This window comes from Ipomoea nil, unplaced genomic scaffold (genome assembly GCF_001879475.1).
Source record: "Ipomoea nil cultivar Tokyo-kokei standard unplaced genomic scaffold, Asagao_1.1 scaffold2565, whole genome shotgun sequence".
Lineage (NCBI taxonomy): Eukaryota > Viridiplantae > Streptophyta > Magnoliopsida > Solanales > Convolvulaceae > Ipomoea > Ipomoea nil.
This window is the reverse complement of record NW_017618993.1, coordinates 566798-585000: the sequence shown is the minus strand read 5'-3', so window position 1 is coordinate 585000 and position 18203 is coordinate 566798. Positions and strand designations below refer to the sequence as shown.

Genomic DNA, 18203 nt, shown 5'->3' with positions numbered 1-18203 from the left:
TTAAATGCTCCAATTATGAGCCTTTTTCTGAGTATGCTGCATTTGCAGATGGCTATAAAGGACAAGAATGATGAACTTACAACTAAAACATGTGCTTTGTCATTGGAGCTTTTACAGGTGGGTTTGTACTTGTTGCTAAAGGAGTTTGAACTGGTAATTTTTTAGTAATCAGTATTTAATCACCTCCAAAATGTTTGGATTAAGAAGTAAGACAATGGGTTGAAATATGAAAGTTTGTTAACTCATTTAAACATTCTCAGCATTGATATTTTGGCAGCCTTTATTCTTATATTTGTTTTTCTTGTTATCATTTTGAGGTATTTCCCTGAACACTAAATTTCCTAATTTATCAAGAAGAAGAGGTTTACAAAAAAAAAAAAAAAAAAAAAAAAAAAAAAAACCCCATTTTTTATTACTCTTATTATTGTATTCTTTCATTTTTTTTTGGCTCTAATAGTCCTACAAATGAAATAATAAATTGCTTTAACACTTTACCTTTGAACAAACCAATGCTTTATGATTTTAATAATGAAAATTTTATACTCTTTTCCCATTCTCTTCACAAATTTATTTTTGAACTGTTTTATTTTTTCATCTCCTTTGTAAAATTCTTTTCAATACATTGAATAGATACTTTAATTATCTTTTGATATATATACTAGATAAAGAAAAAAGTGTTAGTCAAGTAATATCCTTAGATATTTTAATGAGATGAGTAAGTTGAAATTTTAATACGATGGTCATTTACTATATTTGTTGGTTTATGGAAAGGAATGATTTCTACTTTTTCCATTCTAAGTGTTAGTTTTTTAGGACATGATGTAAATGAAATAAATATATATTGAACTCTGGAATAATATGCTTCTAAAATATAGTTTAATTATCAGAAGTCGAAAATTCTAAAGCTATGTTAGATGGTCTGAGTGGATTGCAGACAACAAGGAATGTTATTGTTTAGGAAATCAAAACTAAGTTGAAAGCATAAAGCAAACCCATAAACACATAATGCACACCAATTTCATGATAAATGGAAAAGAAATAATGGTATCTCTTCACTCTGTTCAACTTTATCTCATTTCCTTATTTGTAAGAAGAATTCCAGTCAAATGCCCTTAGCATGAAGATAGTACAATGTAGATGATGGTGAGGTGTGCATACGTGTGGTATGGCGTGTGCGCTTAACTGTGCGATGGACTTTTCGTATTTTCATTTTTTTAAAAAATTGTTTGATGTGGGTGACTTCATTTTGTTTGTTGGATTTATTTGTTTTTTTAAATAAGCCTAAGTGAACCTTGTCTTTGTGATTCTTCATGTAGGTTTTATTGGTTTCTTTCAAGAAGTATTCTAATAATGTTGTATGCAGTACAGTCTTAATGCGTGTGCGAATTACGGTGAGAGAGATCTTGCATCATTTTTTTTTTAACAAAAATAGTAGTTATTTTATGTCGTTTTTTTTGTTGTTGATCTACTTCTTTTCATTGGTGTTCTTTATTAACAAATTTATTCTAAGTACAGTTTGCCTATTAGAATATTCATGTTTGTTTTACTGGTTTGTTTTAAAATGTAATCTCTCAGTGCGTTGTTAATAGGTGTGTGCGATAATTCATATTGGTTTTTATAAAAATGTACATACATATATATAAACTGTGGGTTTTTTTTGTAATGTTCTTGTCGGTAGAATATACTACACATAGTCTTTGCGATTGTGTATTTTTTTTTTTTTTTGGTTTTTTGGCATGTGCAGTGCAGTGTTCTGGCGTGTGCGTATTATCATGCTTGTGATTTTGCAGCATTTTTTTTATTTGGCGTGTGCAGTGCAGTGTTCTGGCGTGTGCACTTAACTGTGCCTTGATTTTTTGGTATTACCAGGTGATAATGTTGTAGACACAATATATGTGGTGGTACCTATGCCACCGGTCGATGATGTTGAATCCCCCTCATCCTGCCCAAGTTGACCCGGCTTCGGATGATGGCCTTGATGCAGATGACTTGGCAATATTTCTAATTCGGGATTTTTTATTTTTTATTTTTTGGTGTTCTTGGAATGTAAGATTATGGTTGTGTGTGCGTAGACGAACATCAGTATTGTGTTTGATTAAGAATATTTTGTTACTTAGAGGGAGCATGAATTTTTCACGTTTTTCTAAATTCATTTTAGTACAAGAATGCAAAATAATTGATTGTGTGATTTTTTTACGAAAATATGTGCATAATTGTGTGTAGGCGTGTGCATTTTACTGTGGTTCTAAATATTATTTTGATTTTCGGGGTGCATAGCCGAAAGTCTATACAGGTCCGTGCGTGACAATATTCTGGCTTGTGCGAAATACCGTAATATGCACACGCCTACATACAAACTCGCAAAAACCACCAGCAATTTCAACTCTTGTTCCCAAAAAAAAAAAAAAAAAACATATACTACCCTTATACTGTTGCTCTTAACAAACATTCCAACATCATAATTTCTAGGGTATACAAAATAAACACATACACCATCTGTAACATTTGCACACGCTTTAGCATAAACTTGCACATAGGGTTGTTCAAAATAACATAAAGAAATAATTAGAAAGCAAATACCAGTGTTGTTTGAGCAAAATCAAAACTAAAATATAACATAAGCACATAAATTTACACACACACTATAGCATATACTCCCACATAGGGTTGTTCAAAAAAACATAAACAAATTGTTGAAGCACACACCTAATATATTTCTACGATTACAAAAGAATAAACGAAAAAAACATTTGCAACGCACCCAATTGTACAGTACGCATACGCCTTGCTACAGACTCGCACAGACCACCATGAATATCAACTCTTGTGCTCAAATAAAACAAAAATGTACAACTCTTATACTGTTGTTCTTTACAAACATCCCGACACCATTATTTCTTGAAAAAAAGAAAAAAAAAATTGGAACCCCCACATCCATAACTTTTGCACACGCCTAAGCATATACACGCAAACAGATTTGTTTAAAATAATATTAACAAATATTTAGAATGCATATACCAAGTTGGCTTGTATCCATACGTCAGCTTTGATCTTTTCTAGTTTCCAGACCTTCTTACGTATTCAAACTCTTATCTAGCTTTGTAAACAATTTACTAGTAGTTCTTTCCATTCATATAGCACCTAATATTAAGGTAATGATATCAATTTAATTATAGCAAAAAATAAATACAATACTCCAATTACTTTTTTATCCTTCATATTTAAAACTATCCTTAATTACTTTATATTTTTCATTCAATCTCATCCATCCATTGGGAATCTATTAATGGGTGTGATGAGATCTCATCATCTCATTTAACATAGGGGTCTCACTGGATTCGAAGCCTATATATATATATATATATATATATATATATATATATATATATATATATATATATATATAGTTGATTTGATGAGGCTTTGTATCAATTATCCCTAAAACGCCTCTGTATGTAATTAATGTATCCATTAATTGGTGTGTGTTATCTTTTTTCTTGTTTGTGTATATTTATATGCCAACTGTACTTGAATCTTTACTGTGATTATGCATGCTTCGACGTATATAACAATATAGTTGCCTGTCTTCACAACTGATTTTAGGTATTTACCTCATAAAAATTACAATTTATTATTATTATTATTATTATTATTATTATTATTATTATTATTATTATTATTATTTTGATATATAAATAAAACCTCTTATTCGAAAATTAAATACTCGAAAATTAAAAATACGCAATGTAAATAAAACCTTGGGTTGCCTCCCAAGCAGCGCTTCTTTAACGCCTCAGCCTGACGTACCCTATCTTTCAACCTGGGTTGGTTGCCTGCACACCACTTTCTTTCCTTCTCCAGACTAGTTTACCTAATTTTCTTACACAACAGATTTTGTTTTTTGATTTCTTTTTAGACTTCGCCGTTCTCTTCGGTTTCTTTCTTTTGATGTTCGTGCCAAACTTGGTTTCTTCATTATTGAGGCGCAAGGTAAGATTACCAGCGCTCACATCAATAACAGCTTGCTGTTCGGCCAGAAATGGTGTTCCGAAGATCAATGGTACTTCTTTCAGTTCTGGTCCTACACTTAACACAACAAAATCCACAGGAATAATAGAGTTTTTAACCTTGACCGGTACGTCCTCCAATATGCCCAATGGATACCGTGTGGTACCATCGCCAAGTTGGATAGTCATACGGGTCAGTGTCATAGGCATGTTCACTTTGTCGGACACGCACGAGGGCATTATATTAACAAAGGCTGCTAGATCGGCTAAAGCTTCTCCAATAAATGTATCATTGATAGCACATGGCACTACAAATGCGCTGGGGTCACCATTCTTTTTGTGGTACCCCTTTTACAGAACATCAGAACACGCCACACTGAGGTGGGCATGAGATTCCTCATGAATCTCTTTCTTTTGTAGAACATGTTCTTTCTTTTGGCAAGTCGATCTAGGTAGGTTTTTTAGTGTGTTTAACAGAGGCATGTTAACATATAAAATTTTCTAAGCAAAGCATTGAATTTACCTCATTGTTCAACTTCAGCCATATTTACCCTCTGTTTTAAAGCTTGCGGGCAGTAACGAGACGTCACCGTCTTTGCAGTGGTTTCCTTGTCCGTCGTAACATTCGCTCTTATGACTTCCTTTCTTTTGCGTCCTTGTATTGTTTCTTGTGTTTCCATGGTAATCATATAGGATTCAGATTCCTGACGAACTGATACAACGTTCACTTGCTCAGCTCCTTTGGGTTATTCTCCATCGTACTTGGTAACGATCCTGATGACCTTTCAGTCACCACTTTAACCAGTTGGGCAATCTGAATTTCCATATTCTTGAAGGAAGTATGTGTTTCTTGTTTCATAGTTGCCATATCATGTCGATATTCCTGTGTGATTTCTTATTTCAGTTGAATTCTATCACTCTTGATTTCTTGAATAATCCGGTTTAATTTTTCATCCATCTCTCTCAGGTCTGGTTGGTAAGGTCTCAAATCGTTTTGGAGGACATGAGGTGGTTGATAGAGAGCATTGTTGCTTTCTCCTGATTGTGGGCCATAGGTGATTGGACCCCTATCTATATTTTGACCATAGGCAGGTTTACTGCCTTGTGCATTCTGTGGTTTCCCTGACAATTGTCATCCTTGGTTCCATCCTTGTGCGTGTTTCCAGCCGTAACTTCCTCCCCCAGGACTATTTTGATAGTTATTGCCTTGTTCTCCCTGAATATACGCGATTTCGTCCGCAGTTCCTGATTCGGTTGATGAAGTACATATCGCAGTGTCATGTGGTCCTTCGCAAATATTGCAATACAACGCGAGGGCCATGCATTGTTTTCCTTTCGTATCCATCTTTTGAATCATCTCCTGAAGTTTCTTGATCTCATGGCTCATAGCCACCACTTTTGCATCTTGGGCTACATTCCCATATACTTCATACATCCCTGACTTAGTGTTCCTTCTATTATACCAGAATGTGGTATTAGAGGAAATTTTCTCGATTAATGTTTCAGCATCAGCAGGTGATGATGACACGAACGCTCCACTTGAGGATGAGTCCAAAAGCATTTTACTTTCGTCGTTTAGACCTCCATAAAAAGAACTGATCACGTCCCAGGGGTGCAGTAGATCGGGAGGGATTGCCTTCTTAAAGTCACACAAGGGACTCTATGCAAGGATATAATGTTTGGTTCAAATCTCTCTTTCATCTATTATATATCTTGTAATTCACTGGTTAACTTTATAGACTATTTGAACATGCAATACTCTAATATCTATTGTTAGCTTTAAAACCCTATATGAACATACGCTCAACCCCTCATTACTTAATTCCCTTAAAGTCATTCCTTGAGGACATGTAATACTCACTAAACATCACCACTAAAACCAACTTGGCTTCTCAAAAAGGATATGATAGGGGTCCTGAGTACATCGGCAAATTATTGGGTGGACCATGGTCCACACAATTGTATGGACCATGAATATCAGGTACATTTTTAATATATTAAAAGTACATTATTGTTGTACTGAAGGTACATTATTTTTGTACGGAAGATATATTATATAAAATAATGTACCCGTAGTATATTAAAAATGTACTTTCTAAAATGTATCTTTCGTACATAAATAATGTACCGTTAGTATATTAAAAATGTACTTTTTATTTATGATCCATACAATTGTGTGAATCATGGTCCATGCAATAATAATTGGAGGCAAATTATGCCCTGGACCCGTGTCCACAATGAATTGTGGACACGGGCCCAAAACGACGTCGTTTTAAAAAAAAAAAAGTGTCATTTAGTTTTTAAAAAATAAAATTTCGCGTGTGTTTTGCCGTTAACGGCGTTATTATTATTATTATTATTATTTTGGATTATGAATGTACAGTTAGGTCGTTATGAATGTACAGTTATGCCGTTATGAATGTACAGTTATGCAATTATGAAATTATGAACACAGAGCTCTAACATTATGAACTTACAATTATGAACATATAGTGATAAAATTATGACCACGGAGCTTTAAAATTGTGAATATAGAGCTTCGAAGATTATGAGTGTACAGTTATGGAGTTATGAATGTACAGTTATGGAGTTATGAATCTACAGTTATGGAGTTATGAATCTACAGTTATGAGATTATGAATCTACAGTTATGGAATTATGAATGTACAGTTATTGATCAAATTATGAACAAAGAGCTCTGACATTATGAACTTACAATTATGAACATATAGTGATAAAATTATGAACATAGAGCTCTAAAATTGTGAACACAGAGCTTCGAAAATTATGAATGTACAATTATGGAGTTATGAATGTACAGTTATGGAGTTATGAATGTACAGTTATGAAATTATGAATGTACAGTTATAGAGTTATGAATGTACAGTTATGGAGTTATGAATGTACAGTTATTAACATATAGTAATAAAATTATGAACATATACTCCTATAACGAAGCGGTCTGAAATTTAAAATAAAAAATAAAAAATAAAATAAAAAAAAGGAGGAGATAACAGTGCCGTTAGGCACTGTTACCCATGTCCAGCATGCATGCTGGACACGGGTCCATAGCATAACGATTGATAATAATTGGAGTACATCCGGTGACTAGTTAGTCGTTAGTTTTATGGGGCTTGGCCCTTCTATTCACTTTTCAAATATTGAATCTCATATGCTCCAACTAATTAACGTGTAACTCTTTATGATATTATAAAAGTTGTAAACTGGGCACAACCCCATTTAAGTTGGTCAGTTTGTTGGATTAGTTACCACAAAGTTTTAAATTCAATTTTCAGTGCGCACTGTTGGAAATTATGGAATTTTCGACCACCTGAAAGTGATCTTAAATCAATTCGAAAGCCTTGTTCCGACCACTTTTGGTATCCGAAAAAATCTTTGTTGCTATTTCCGATCACTTTTTGCTTTCGAATTGATTTAAGATCACTTTCAGGTGGTCGGAAATTCCATAACTTCCAGTAGTGGTGAGAACGGTTTATTGACATTCTTGGTTTGAGCCGCAGTCTATTGACCTTTTAGGTTTGATTTGCCTTATTGTTATCTTTTGCCGGTTAAGATTATAAAACGGAATTTACTCAGTGCACATATTTAAACAGTGATTGAGGGTTTTTCTCGTGATCCAAAAAATTTCAAATTACTTCTACAAAATTTTGGTTACACAATACAATTGATTGGCCTTGAATAAGCTCAAACGCAATAGGCATTGGCACCATTAATTAACGGCTAATGTACAAAATTAGAGTCCTCCTCAGCTCCATCAAAGCAGCGTCTACGGAATTCGAACTTCATTGTCGCTATCATTCCTATCATTTGTCAGATAAATTAGGAGAAACAGTATTTTATCGACATAGAGAATAACTGAATAGGATTTATTTATTTATTTCAATTAATATAACTATTAAAAAAATACTTTCCCCTAATTGATCCAACCCCGATGGTGGGACATTAATTTTTTGGGCGGAAAAAAAGATTAAGAATAGAACAAATACTACATTGTAATGAATCATGAGTGTTTTAAAAAAAAAACTATTAAAAATATTTTCTCCTAAATGATCTCACAGTTTAATATAAAATAATTTTAGGTGGAAAATTTAGGATTACTCAATTGTCCGTTTGGAAATTTGAAAAATGATTTTCGAAAGTCATTTTTTAGATTTTCTCGTATTTGGATATACAAGGAAAATAAAGTTAAAAGAAAATAGTTATTCTAGTCCACGCAAAAAAAATGTCCGATTTGAGAGAAAATGTCATTCATAAATTTTTAGTCGGAAGACATTTTCCACCATCTTTAATTGTCCATTTTTTTTTCATCATCTCATTTCAACCTATATTTCAGATTATTATTACCACCAAATCAAAACCACCACACCACCACCACCAAGGCACCACAGTCACCACCACACACTACCACAAAACCATCACATCCACCACCACCATCACTACCAACACTTATTATTATTATTATTATTATTATTATTATTATTATTATTATTATTATATTGAGTACTATTGAGTATTGACTCTGTTACAATGCAGTATCTGATCATAACTACTTTCTCAATCTACTGAAGTACAAAGAGTCAATACTATTTCCACTGATACTCGAACCCACAATCTCTCAAATATTATTATTATTAATATTAGGGAAAATGGCACTTTTTCCCCCTGAGTTATATACTTATAGCACTTTTTCCCCCTCAATTATTTAGGTAAGCACATTAGCCCCTTCAATTATTCTAAAAGTGGTGGTTTTTCCCCCTAATATATTAAATTGACATTTATACCCTTAAAATAAACATTTTATATATTTTACTTCTCCAACAAATTATTGCGTATACGTAGGGATGACCACGATTCGGTTCGAACTGAATCGGACACTATAGCAATCGAATTAAAAGTTTCCGGTTATGATTCAGATCTAGAACCCAATATTTGGATTTCAATTTATTAAAATTATGAATCAAAAAAATTGGATCCTGAACCGTGAACCGGCGGTTCCGGACCCAATTCGCGATTTTGAACCGTTTATATTTTAAAATTTTATTTTTATTTTAAAAATAGTCTAAATTCAACAATAAATGTATTTTATTTTTTCAGTTCGGAACATGAATCGTCCGTTCCGCGATTTTAATAAACTCTAAATATCGAATTTCGATTCTAAATTGTAATTGGAATATTTCGGTTTGGTTGCTATAGAGTTTATTAGGTTTGAACCAAATTATGGTCATAATTTGTTGGAGAAGAAAAATAAATAAAATATTTATTTTAAGGGTAAATATGTCCATTTAACATTTTAGGGGGAAAAACAGCCACTTGAATAATTGAGGGGGAAAAAGTGCTATAAGTATATAACTCAGGGGGGAAAAAGTGCCATTTTCCCTTAATATTATTATTATTATTATTATTATTATTATTATTATTATTATTTTGTTTATATTCAGAAAAAATGAAATAAATAAAAAAACAACACAATTTCTTAATTACCTTTCAGCGGAAAAAAAAAAAAATAAAAACTTTGTAACCTTCGGCCAAACATTAAAACAAATTAAATTATTTTTCAAAAAGACGAAACAATTTTAATAAATAATTTTCCTAAAAACATTTTCTAAAGTTTCAAATAGATGAGGAATGAGATAATTCAATAATCTATACTATATATAAAAACAAAATCCTAAAATTTTAACTTCCCGCCCAATTCCTAAAAATTCTCTCTTCCTAATAAAATATATTGATTTCTACTTTCCCATTCGTACAATAATTCTGCGTTAAAATTCTATTCTAATATTATAAAATAGTGTAATACAATCTATAGTATATATAAAAACAAAATCCTGAAATTTTAACTTCCCGCCCAATTCCTAAAAAATCTCTCTTCCTAATAAAATATATTGATTTCTACTTTCCCATTCGTACAATATTTCTGCCTTAAAATTCTATTCTAATATTATAAAATAGTGTAATAGAATCTATACTATCTATAGTATATATAAAAAACAAAATCCTGAAATTTTAACTTCTCGCCTAATTCCTAAAAAATCTCTTTTCCTAAAAAAATATATTGATTTCTACTTTCCCATTCGTACAATAATTCTGCGTTAAAATTCGATTCTAATATTATAAAATAGTGTAATACAATCTATACTATATATAAAAACAAAATCCTGAAATTTTAACATCCCGCCCAATTCCTAAAAAATCTCTCTTCCTAATAAAATATATTGATTTCTACTTTCCCATTCGTACAATAATTCTGCGTTAAAATTCTATTCTAATATTATAAAATAGTGTAATACAATCTATACTATATATAAAAACAAAATCCTGAAATTTAAACTTCCCGCCCAATTCCTAAAAAATCTCTCTTCCTAATAAAATATATTGATTTCTACTTTCCCATTCGTACAATAATTCTGCGTTAAAATTCTATTCTAATGTTATAAAATTGTGTAATACTATTCATATTGTAATCTATACTATGTATAATAAAAAAATCCTAAAATTTTAACTTCCCCGCCCAATTCCTAAAAAATCGCTCTTTCTAATAAAATATATTGATTTCTACGTTCCCATCCGTACAATAATTCTGCATTAAAATTCTATTTTAATATTATAAAATTGTGTAATACATTTCCTATTGTAATCTATACTCTATACTATATATAATAACAAAATCCTAAAATTCTAACTTCCCGCGCAATTCCCAAAAAATCTCTCTTCCTAATAAAATATATTGATTTCTACTTTCCCATTCGTACAATAATTCTGCGTTAAAATTCTATTCTAATGTTATAAAATTGTGTAATACTATTCCTATTGTAATCTATACTATATATAATAAAAAAATCCTAAAATTTTAACTTCCCGCCCAATTCCTAAAAAATCGCTCTTTCTAATAAAATATATTGATTTCTACGTTCCCATCCGTACAATAATTCTGCGTTAAAATTCTATTCTAATATTATAAAATTGTGTAAATACAATTCCTAAAAAATCACTCTTCCTAATAAAATATATTGATTTATACTTTCCCATTCGTACAATAATTCTGCATTAAAATTCTATTATAATATTATAAAATAGTGTAATACAATCTATCTATACTATATATAAAAACAAAATCCAGAAATTTTAACTTCCCGCCCAATTCTTAAAAAATCTCTCTTCCTAATAAAATATATTGATTTCTACTTCCCCTAGGCATAACTTTTGACTCCGTTGTCCGTTTTTGACAAATATTTTTTTAAAATCGCGTATTTTTTCGAGATCTAAAAAAAATACTTTATTAAAGAGTTTCTAAGAAAAAACTATGAGAACCTTATGTTTTATTAATGAATTTTTAAAGTTTTTAATTAAACAATTGTCCCGTGCATTATTTAATAATCTTTCTTTATAATTGGTCAAATTATTTAATTATGGTAAATTTGGGAATAATTAATGATGGTAATAGAAATCCTAGAAGAATATAGAATTGAACAATATTTAATTATTGTTATATTATTATTGTGACTCACGGAATACAAGAGTTAATGCCATTTTTGGTCCTAAACTTATTGGGGCATTGACACTTTTCATCCTCCATAATAAAAATTGCCACTTAGTAGCCACTGTTATTGATTGTTGGACAGTTTTGATCCTCCGTCAATGACGTCGTTTGTTGACCGTGAATTAGAAGGGTTTTTTTTTTTTTTTTGTCTTTTTATGTTCTAATCTTTGTATTTCTCCATCCATTGGTCACTGCTACATCCATTTCTTCAAACTGAGGTTATCCGCTTCAGTCCTTTCTAACATTAAGAAACCATCTTCAGCCAACTAATAATCACGAATTTTACATTTGACATCAATCTCAAGATAATGGAAACAAGTGCAGTTGGAATAGAAAGGGCGTTAGTCCATGCCTGTGGAAATTTTGTCGAGCATACAACATAACTAGCAAAGTCAGGAATATCACCCAACCCCTCCCTTAACCTTTCTGCATCAACTATAATAGGTATGCCCTTACTCTTTGCCTCCTGCACTACAATCAAAGCAGTCTCATGCAGCCTTCCATCTAAGTAGAAAATATTTACTCCAAGCGCTGAAGACAATTTTGATTTGGGTATGTAGAGCCTCAGATATCATGGGTGGATATCCTGGAGTGAAAATGCACGTGCGAGTTTTTTTTTTTTTTTTTTTTTTTTTTTGGTTGTCAACAATGACATATGTGAATGGTGAGTTTCCTCCTTTGGACACCACCATAAAAGATGTATCAACACCATCCCTTTCAAGCTCATCAAGTATTCTTTCGCCATGCGAGTCATCAGCAACCTTAGATATGATCCTTGGATTAAGACCAAGACGAATTTTATCATCCGGGTTTTATCAAAGCATTGCCAGTGTTACCACCTCCTTGAACCTCAAAGCTGGTGCTCCGAATTTTATCATCCGGGTTGGGGAATGAAGCTACAGCAGCCAGGAAGTCAACACCGGCGATTCCAACACCTCAGACAATGCGATTTTTGGGGAGCGGCGGATTCCACATTTTCAGCTTGAAACTTCAATGAATTTCAGGTAGAATAACAGAGTTTTTGAGGTTGTGCACCAAGTAGTTGTGGTCAGAGAGAGAGAGAGAGAGGTGGGAAGGGAGGACTTACAGGTGCAAATTCTACATCACGACATCTACAACTACAACTGCTATTTACCATAGGAGGGTTCGCCGACCTGCTGCCCTCTCTGCTTCGCCGGAACCAAAAACCACCAGTGAAGGCCCCAACCTCGCCGGATCTGTTGCTGCACCGCCAGATCTGCCTTACTGGTCCGTCATCGGAAGGAGTTATTCCCTCGTATGCTCGCCGCCGTACCCACAACTCGCCGGAGAAGAACCTTGCTGCTACTCACTACCGACGGTTACTACTTAGCCGCCAAGTCTCGCCATCTCGCCTCACAGGAGTCACAGCAGTGCTGGTCTAAACAAGATTAGAAGAATAAGACATAAAAAGACATAAAAGCTCTTCTAATTCACGGTCAACAAACAGCTTCATTGACGGAGGATCAAAACTGTCCAACGACCAATAACAGTGTCTACTAATTGGCAATTTTTATTATGGAGGATGAAAAGTGTCAATGCCTCAATAAGTCTAGGACAAAAAATGGCGCATTAACTCCGGAATACAATACAAGAATATTTAATTATGGTTATATTATTATTGTGCCTCACGACCATTATATACTAACAGTACTTGAAAAGAAACTAATAATAATAATAATATAATAATAATATAAGTGGTAATAATAATATCTAAAAGTAATTAAGTGTTAATAATAATAGTAAGAATATTAACGTAAGAGTTGTAACATAGAATAAATTGTAATAATTAATAACTATAGTCTTGGAATAAATTTGGAATTGTCAGGAAAGATAAACGACCTTTGATAAAATTAACTCTTAAATAATTATATATCGATTTAAATATTCTTAATATATTACAACAATTCCATTCCGTGCATCGCACGGGTGAAAATACTAGTAACCGTAAAGAGAACAAGTCATACATATAAACATAATAGAGTAGTCCTAGTATACTACTACTCCTAACACTCCCCATCAAACATAATGCTGGTGAGCCACCACATTGAGCTTGGAACAAAGATAAGCAAAACGCGTTGCCGAGAGAAATTTGGTGAAAACGTCAACCAGTTGATCCTTCGTGGATATAAAATGAATCAGAATCTCCTTCTTCGCCACCTTGTCCTGAACAAAGCGGTAATCAATCTCGACATGCTTCGTGTGAGCATGAAACACGAGATTGGCGCACATGTACATAGCACATAAGTTGTCACACCACATCTTAGGAGGCGAGACAAGAGGCAAGCCGAGTTCCTTCAGCAAAGACACCAACCACGTGACCTCCGCAGAGACATCTGCCAGCGCCTTATACTCAGCCTCAGTCGAGGAGCGCGCCACAGTACGCTGCTTACGGCAAATCTAGGAAATCAAATTGCCACCCAAAAACACAACAAACCCGCTTGTGGATTTTCGATCATCCGGGTTACCAGCCCAATCGGAATCCGAGAAAGCATGAACATCAAAGGACAAATATTTCTGAATACGGAGACCAAAATGCAAGGTCCCTTTAACATACCGAAGAACCCGTTTAAGCATTCTCCAATGGGTAGTAGTCGGCGCATGCATAAACTAGCAAAGCTTATTAACTGCAAAAGACAAATCTGGGCGAGTTACTGTAAGATATTGCAACGCACCGGCGAGACTCCGATAGTGTGTCGGATCGGCATACGGCACAACAGAATCATCTTCTGAACTCCGAACCAACGAAACAAGAGTAGCCAAGGGCTTGCAATTCACCATGTCAGCCCGCTTCAAGATATCGCCCATATAACGTCGTCGTTAAGACAAGATCATACCATTTTCCATTGGGATAGTCTCACTACCGAGGAAAAAAAGACGGAGACCTCATATCTCGCACCTTAAACTCGGTGGCCATCTGCCCAAGGAGACGCAAAGCCCGTGCTCGAGTCATGGAGCCAAGGCTTTGCTCAATAGCCGTCCACAACTGCCTGGACGTCGACCAGCCAATCGCCAGATGCATCACCTCTTCCGACATGGCGGAAATGAGCATCGAGAGAATGGACTGGTCCTGTTGGAGCCAAGCAGTGTGAACTGCTCTCAACGACGCCGTATCCACAGTAGCCACCGTCTCCAGTGCCGCCGGATCCACATCAACCATTGGCGTCAAAGTGGGAACCTCCGGGCAAATGAAGGAGCCATCGACGAAACCCAGAAGTCCTTGGCCATGTAAAAAAAAGGCAGAAGTTGCGTCCTCCAGAAGAGATAATTGCGGGATGAAAGTTTGATCGACACAAAGTGATGTGCCGAGGTCAAGGAATTGCTAGCGACAATTGAGACTGACGAAACACGGTAACAGTCCGTTCAGAGGAGATTCCAACAAAGTTGTCCTGTAAACCTGAACCGTGAGCCGACATAAAAACCCTAAGTCTACTATACCAGATGAAGAATGAGATAATAATTCAATAATAACCGTAAAGAGTACAAGTCATACATATAAACATAATAGAGGAGTCCTAGTATACTACAACTCCTAACAAAATAGACCCTAATGTTAATTATTGATTGCTCGTTAATTTACGGCTAATTCACTACATTAGAGTCTAGCTTTATCAAAGCAACGTCTACGGAATTGAAAACTTCATTGTCGCTATCATTTGTAACTTGCCGGCTTTTCCAATGAATCTACGTACTTCCGTGATAAGATTCTGTGACAATGAAATTCCATACCGTACCAGCCCTATAAATAGCGTTGCATCTTTAACCGAATAATGCATTCACTCACAACACATTACCGTTGTAAACATTTTACAACCATTTTTTAAGGTTTAAGGTTGTCAACTATGGCTTCCAATAGCTTGAAGCTCCTCGTTGCTCTTGCGTTGGTGTTTGCGACGTCGGCTTATTTAGCCACGTCTCGAACATTATTTGATTCATTGATGGTGGTGAGGCACGAGCAGTGGATGACTCAGTATGGACGTGTTTACAAAAATGAAGTTGAGAAAACAGAACGATATAACATTTTCAAAGAAAATGTAGAATACATCGAGTCTTTTAACAAGGCTGGAAGCAAGCCTTATAAGCTAGGCATCAATGCATTTGCGGATTTGACGAACCAGGAATTCATAGCATCTCGAAATGGATACAAATTGCCTCACGAGTGCTCCTCCAATACCGCATTTAGGTATGAAAATGTGAGTGCAGTTCCAACTACAGTGGATTGGAGGAAGAAGGGAGCCGTTACTCCTGTTAAAGATCAAGGCCAATGTGGTAAGTATAATTATCCAACTTTGATTTGATTTGTTAATATATCTTCATATTGGCGTGTGAACTAACAAAATTACTTTAAATGCTATAGCTAGTAGTAAAGACGCAACTTATTTCTTTACCTATAGATTGCGATCACATTTTTTGAGATAGGCTGGAGCCTGGGTGCTGCCCCTTAAGGGCTTTAACAGCTCCAGCCCAACAATTCCCCAGTCACCTTGTACTAGACATGTCCCATTTATGGGCCCTGCCCAATAAGAATCTGATTAATTGTAAAATTACATAGGATGTTGCTGGGCATTTTCTGCTGTTGCCGCCATGGAAGGAATCACCAAGCTCTCAACCGGCAATCTGATTTCCCTCTCAGAGCAAGAGCTAGTAGATTGCGACGTAAAAGGCATAGACCAAGGCTGCGAAGGAGGCCTAATGGACGATGCATTCACCTTCATAATAAACAACAAAGGCCTCACAACAGAATCCAACTACCCATACCAAGGAACCGACGGATCCTGCAAGAAAAGCAAGTCATCCAACAGCGCAGCAAAGATCAGCGGCTACGAAGATGTCCCCGCTAACAGCGAGTCGGCGTTGGAGAAGGCGGTGGCGAACCAGCCTGTATCGGTGGCCATAGACGCCGGGGGATCGGATTTCCAGTTCTACTCGAGCGGGGTGTTCACGGGAGAGTGCGGGACGGAGCTGGATCACGGCGTGACGGCTGTTGGGTATGGAATTGCGGAAGATGGGACTAAGTATTGGCTAGTAAAGAACTCATGGGGAACAAGTTGGGGTGAGAAGGGTTATATTAGAATGCAGAAAGACATTGAGGCTAAAGAAGGGCTTTGCGGTATTGCCATGCAATCATCATATCCCTCTGCTTAATTGATTAATATATATTTGAATTGATGAGGCTTTGTATAAATCATCCTTAAAACGCCTCTGTAATTAATTGGTGTGTATTATCTTTTTTTCTTGTTTGTGTATATTTATATGCCAACTGTACTGGAATCTTTAATGTGATTATACATGCTTCGACGTATATAACAATATAGTTGCCTGTCTTTACAACTGAGTTTAATTTGGATTTTTTTTTTTTAGTACTATTGACTATATATATTAACTTTATTATAATGTAGTATGTTTTATACTTTCTCTATATTTGTAGTTCAAAGAGTCAATATCTTATTACGGGAGTTTGATTCTGTGACCTTCCGAGATGTCACCTATGAACAATTAGGCAACCCAACTAACTTTTAAAGGACAATTAGTTTGATAACCAAAAGATTTCTAGTTTAATTGGCTCTTTGTGAGAGCAGTTTACTAGCTTTCTTTGTTTGATCTAGTCAACTATGAACAACATAAGAACCTTCAGGTATTAAAAATGTATTATTTACAAAAAAAAACACTATTGTAGGCGGTTTTCTCATTTTACTTCATATTCTCGGATTTGTTAATTGTTAGTGCAATGATACCTCTATTAGCATTTCATAGATTAAATCCAAGCGGAAACATTGATTCTTTGAGTTGAAAATAATTAAAAAAATATATATATATATACAACAAATACTAATTTGTATCAAATTAAATATGAACTTTTTTTTTTTTTTTTTTTTAAAGTTCCCCTATTATTCATTCAACCAAGTAAATCACATGGATGAAATATATGTATACAGTACCAAGGACCTTGTGGTCTAATAGTATCAAGTTGTTCGATTGCTCCCTAATATGGAAGGTGATAGGTTCGAGTCTCAGAACGATCGTAATGACATTTAATGTAGTAGTTTGTAACCTTGTATATGTGGATATCTCATTCCTTTAATATATGAGTTCTACTACATAGACTCCCAATTTGTACTCCCTGAGGTGGCAAACCAGGATTGGTTATAAAATGGGAGTACACCAAGTATTTTCCTTAATATATATGTATATATATATATAGTCGCTCTCCTGGAGTCAAATGTACGGCGCAGCCTAATCAAGTGTCAAATCGTCCATTCAGTCAAACAACAATAACCTCCTGCATATCAAAATTTTTTTAGTTGAATTTAGTTCATGATATTACAACACATAAGAGTATATTTACAACGGATGTACACAGATATATAATCTCATTTTTATCTTTACAAATATGACATGAATTAATTAAAAAAAAAAATTGGTAACAACAATTTTTTATCTGAATAAAATTAAGACATGTGACAAAAATTTTATTTTATAAAAATCAATTTGTAATTTTCCTTTGAAATATGATATATAATATATAAATTCTTTCGATCTATTTTCAAATTCAAAGGCAAAATTAGATTCCACAAGTCATATAAAAGGGGAAATAAAGTTTTAATGGTGGTTGAAGT

General features: G+C 34.2%; 2 protein-coding genes across 4 annotated transcripts in view; both read left to right on the top strand.

Annotated features, from left to right (window-relative positions):
- Nucleotides 1-3572, top strand: part of LOC109153971 (senescence-specific cysteine protease SAG39-like) — a 9107-nt gene extending 5535 nt beyond the window's left edge. Inside the window, exon 4 of one of the 3 annotated variants that reach the window (XM_019301856.1) lies at nucleotides 3393-3572. The gene's annotated coding sequence lies outside the window, so the exon portion shown is untranslated. The remainder of the gene's footprint in view (nucleotides 1-3392) is intronic. The other 2 variants (XM_019301857.1, XM_019301855.1) reach the window with 2 other exon arrangements.
- Nucleotides 3573-15376: 11804 nt separating this feature from the next.
- LOC109153972 (senescence-specific cysteine protease SAG39-like) lies at nucleotides 15377-16914 on the top strand. The gene is made up of 2 exons (XM_019301858.1): nucleotides 15377-15855; nucleotides 16139-16914. The coding sequence occupies exons 1-2, from the start codon at nucleotides 15429-15431 to the stop codon at nucleotides 16729-16731; spliced, it is 1020 nt and encodes a 339-aa protein (XP_019157403.1). The 5' UTR covers nucleotides 15377-15428; the 3' UTR covers nucleotides 16732-16914.
- The last annotated feature ends 1289 nt before the right edge of the window (nucleotides 16915-18203 follow it).

What these genes read in the sequence shown, in the direction of transcription:
- LOC109153972 (XM_019301858.1), top strand. Translation starts at nt 15,429, where the DNA reads ATGGCTTCCAATAGCTTGAAGCTCCTCGTTGCTCTTGCGTTGGTGTTT. An exon ending in TAAAGATCAAGGCCAATGTG is followed by an intron (nt 15,856 to 16,138) that starts GTAAGTATAATT and finishes AAAATTACATAG; the next exon opens with GATGTTGCTGGGCATTTTCT.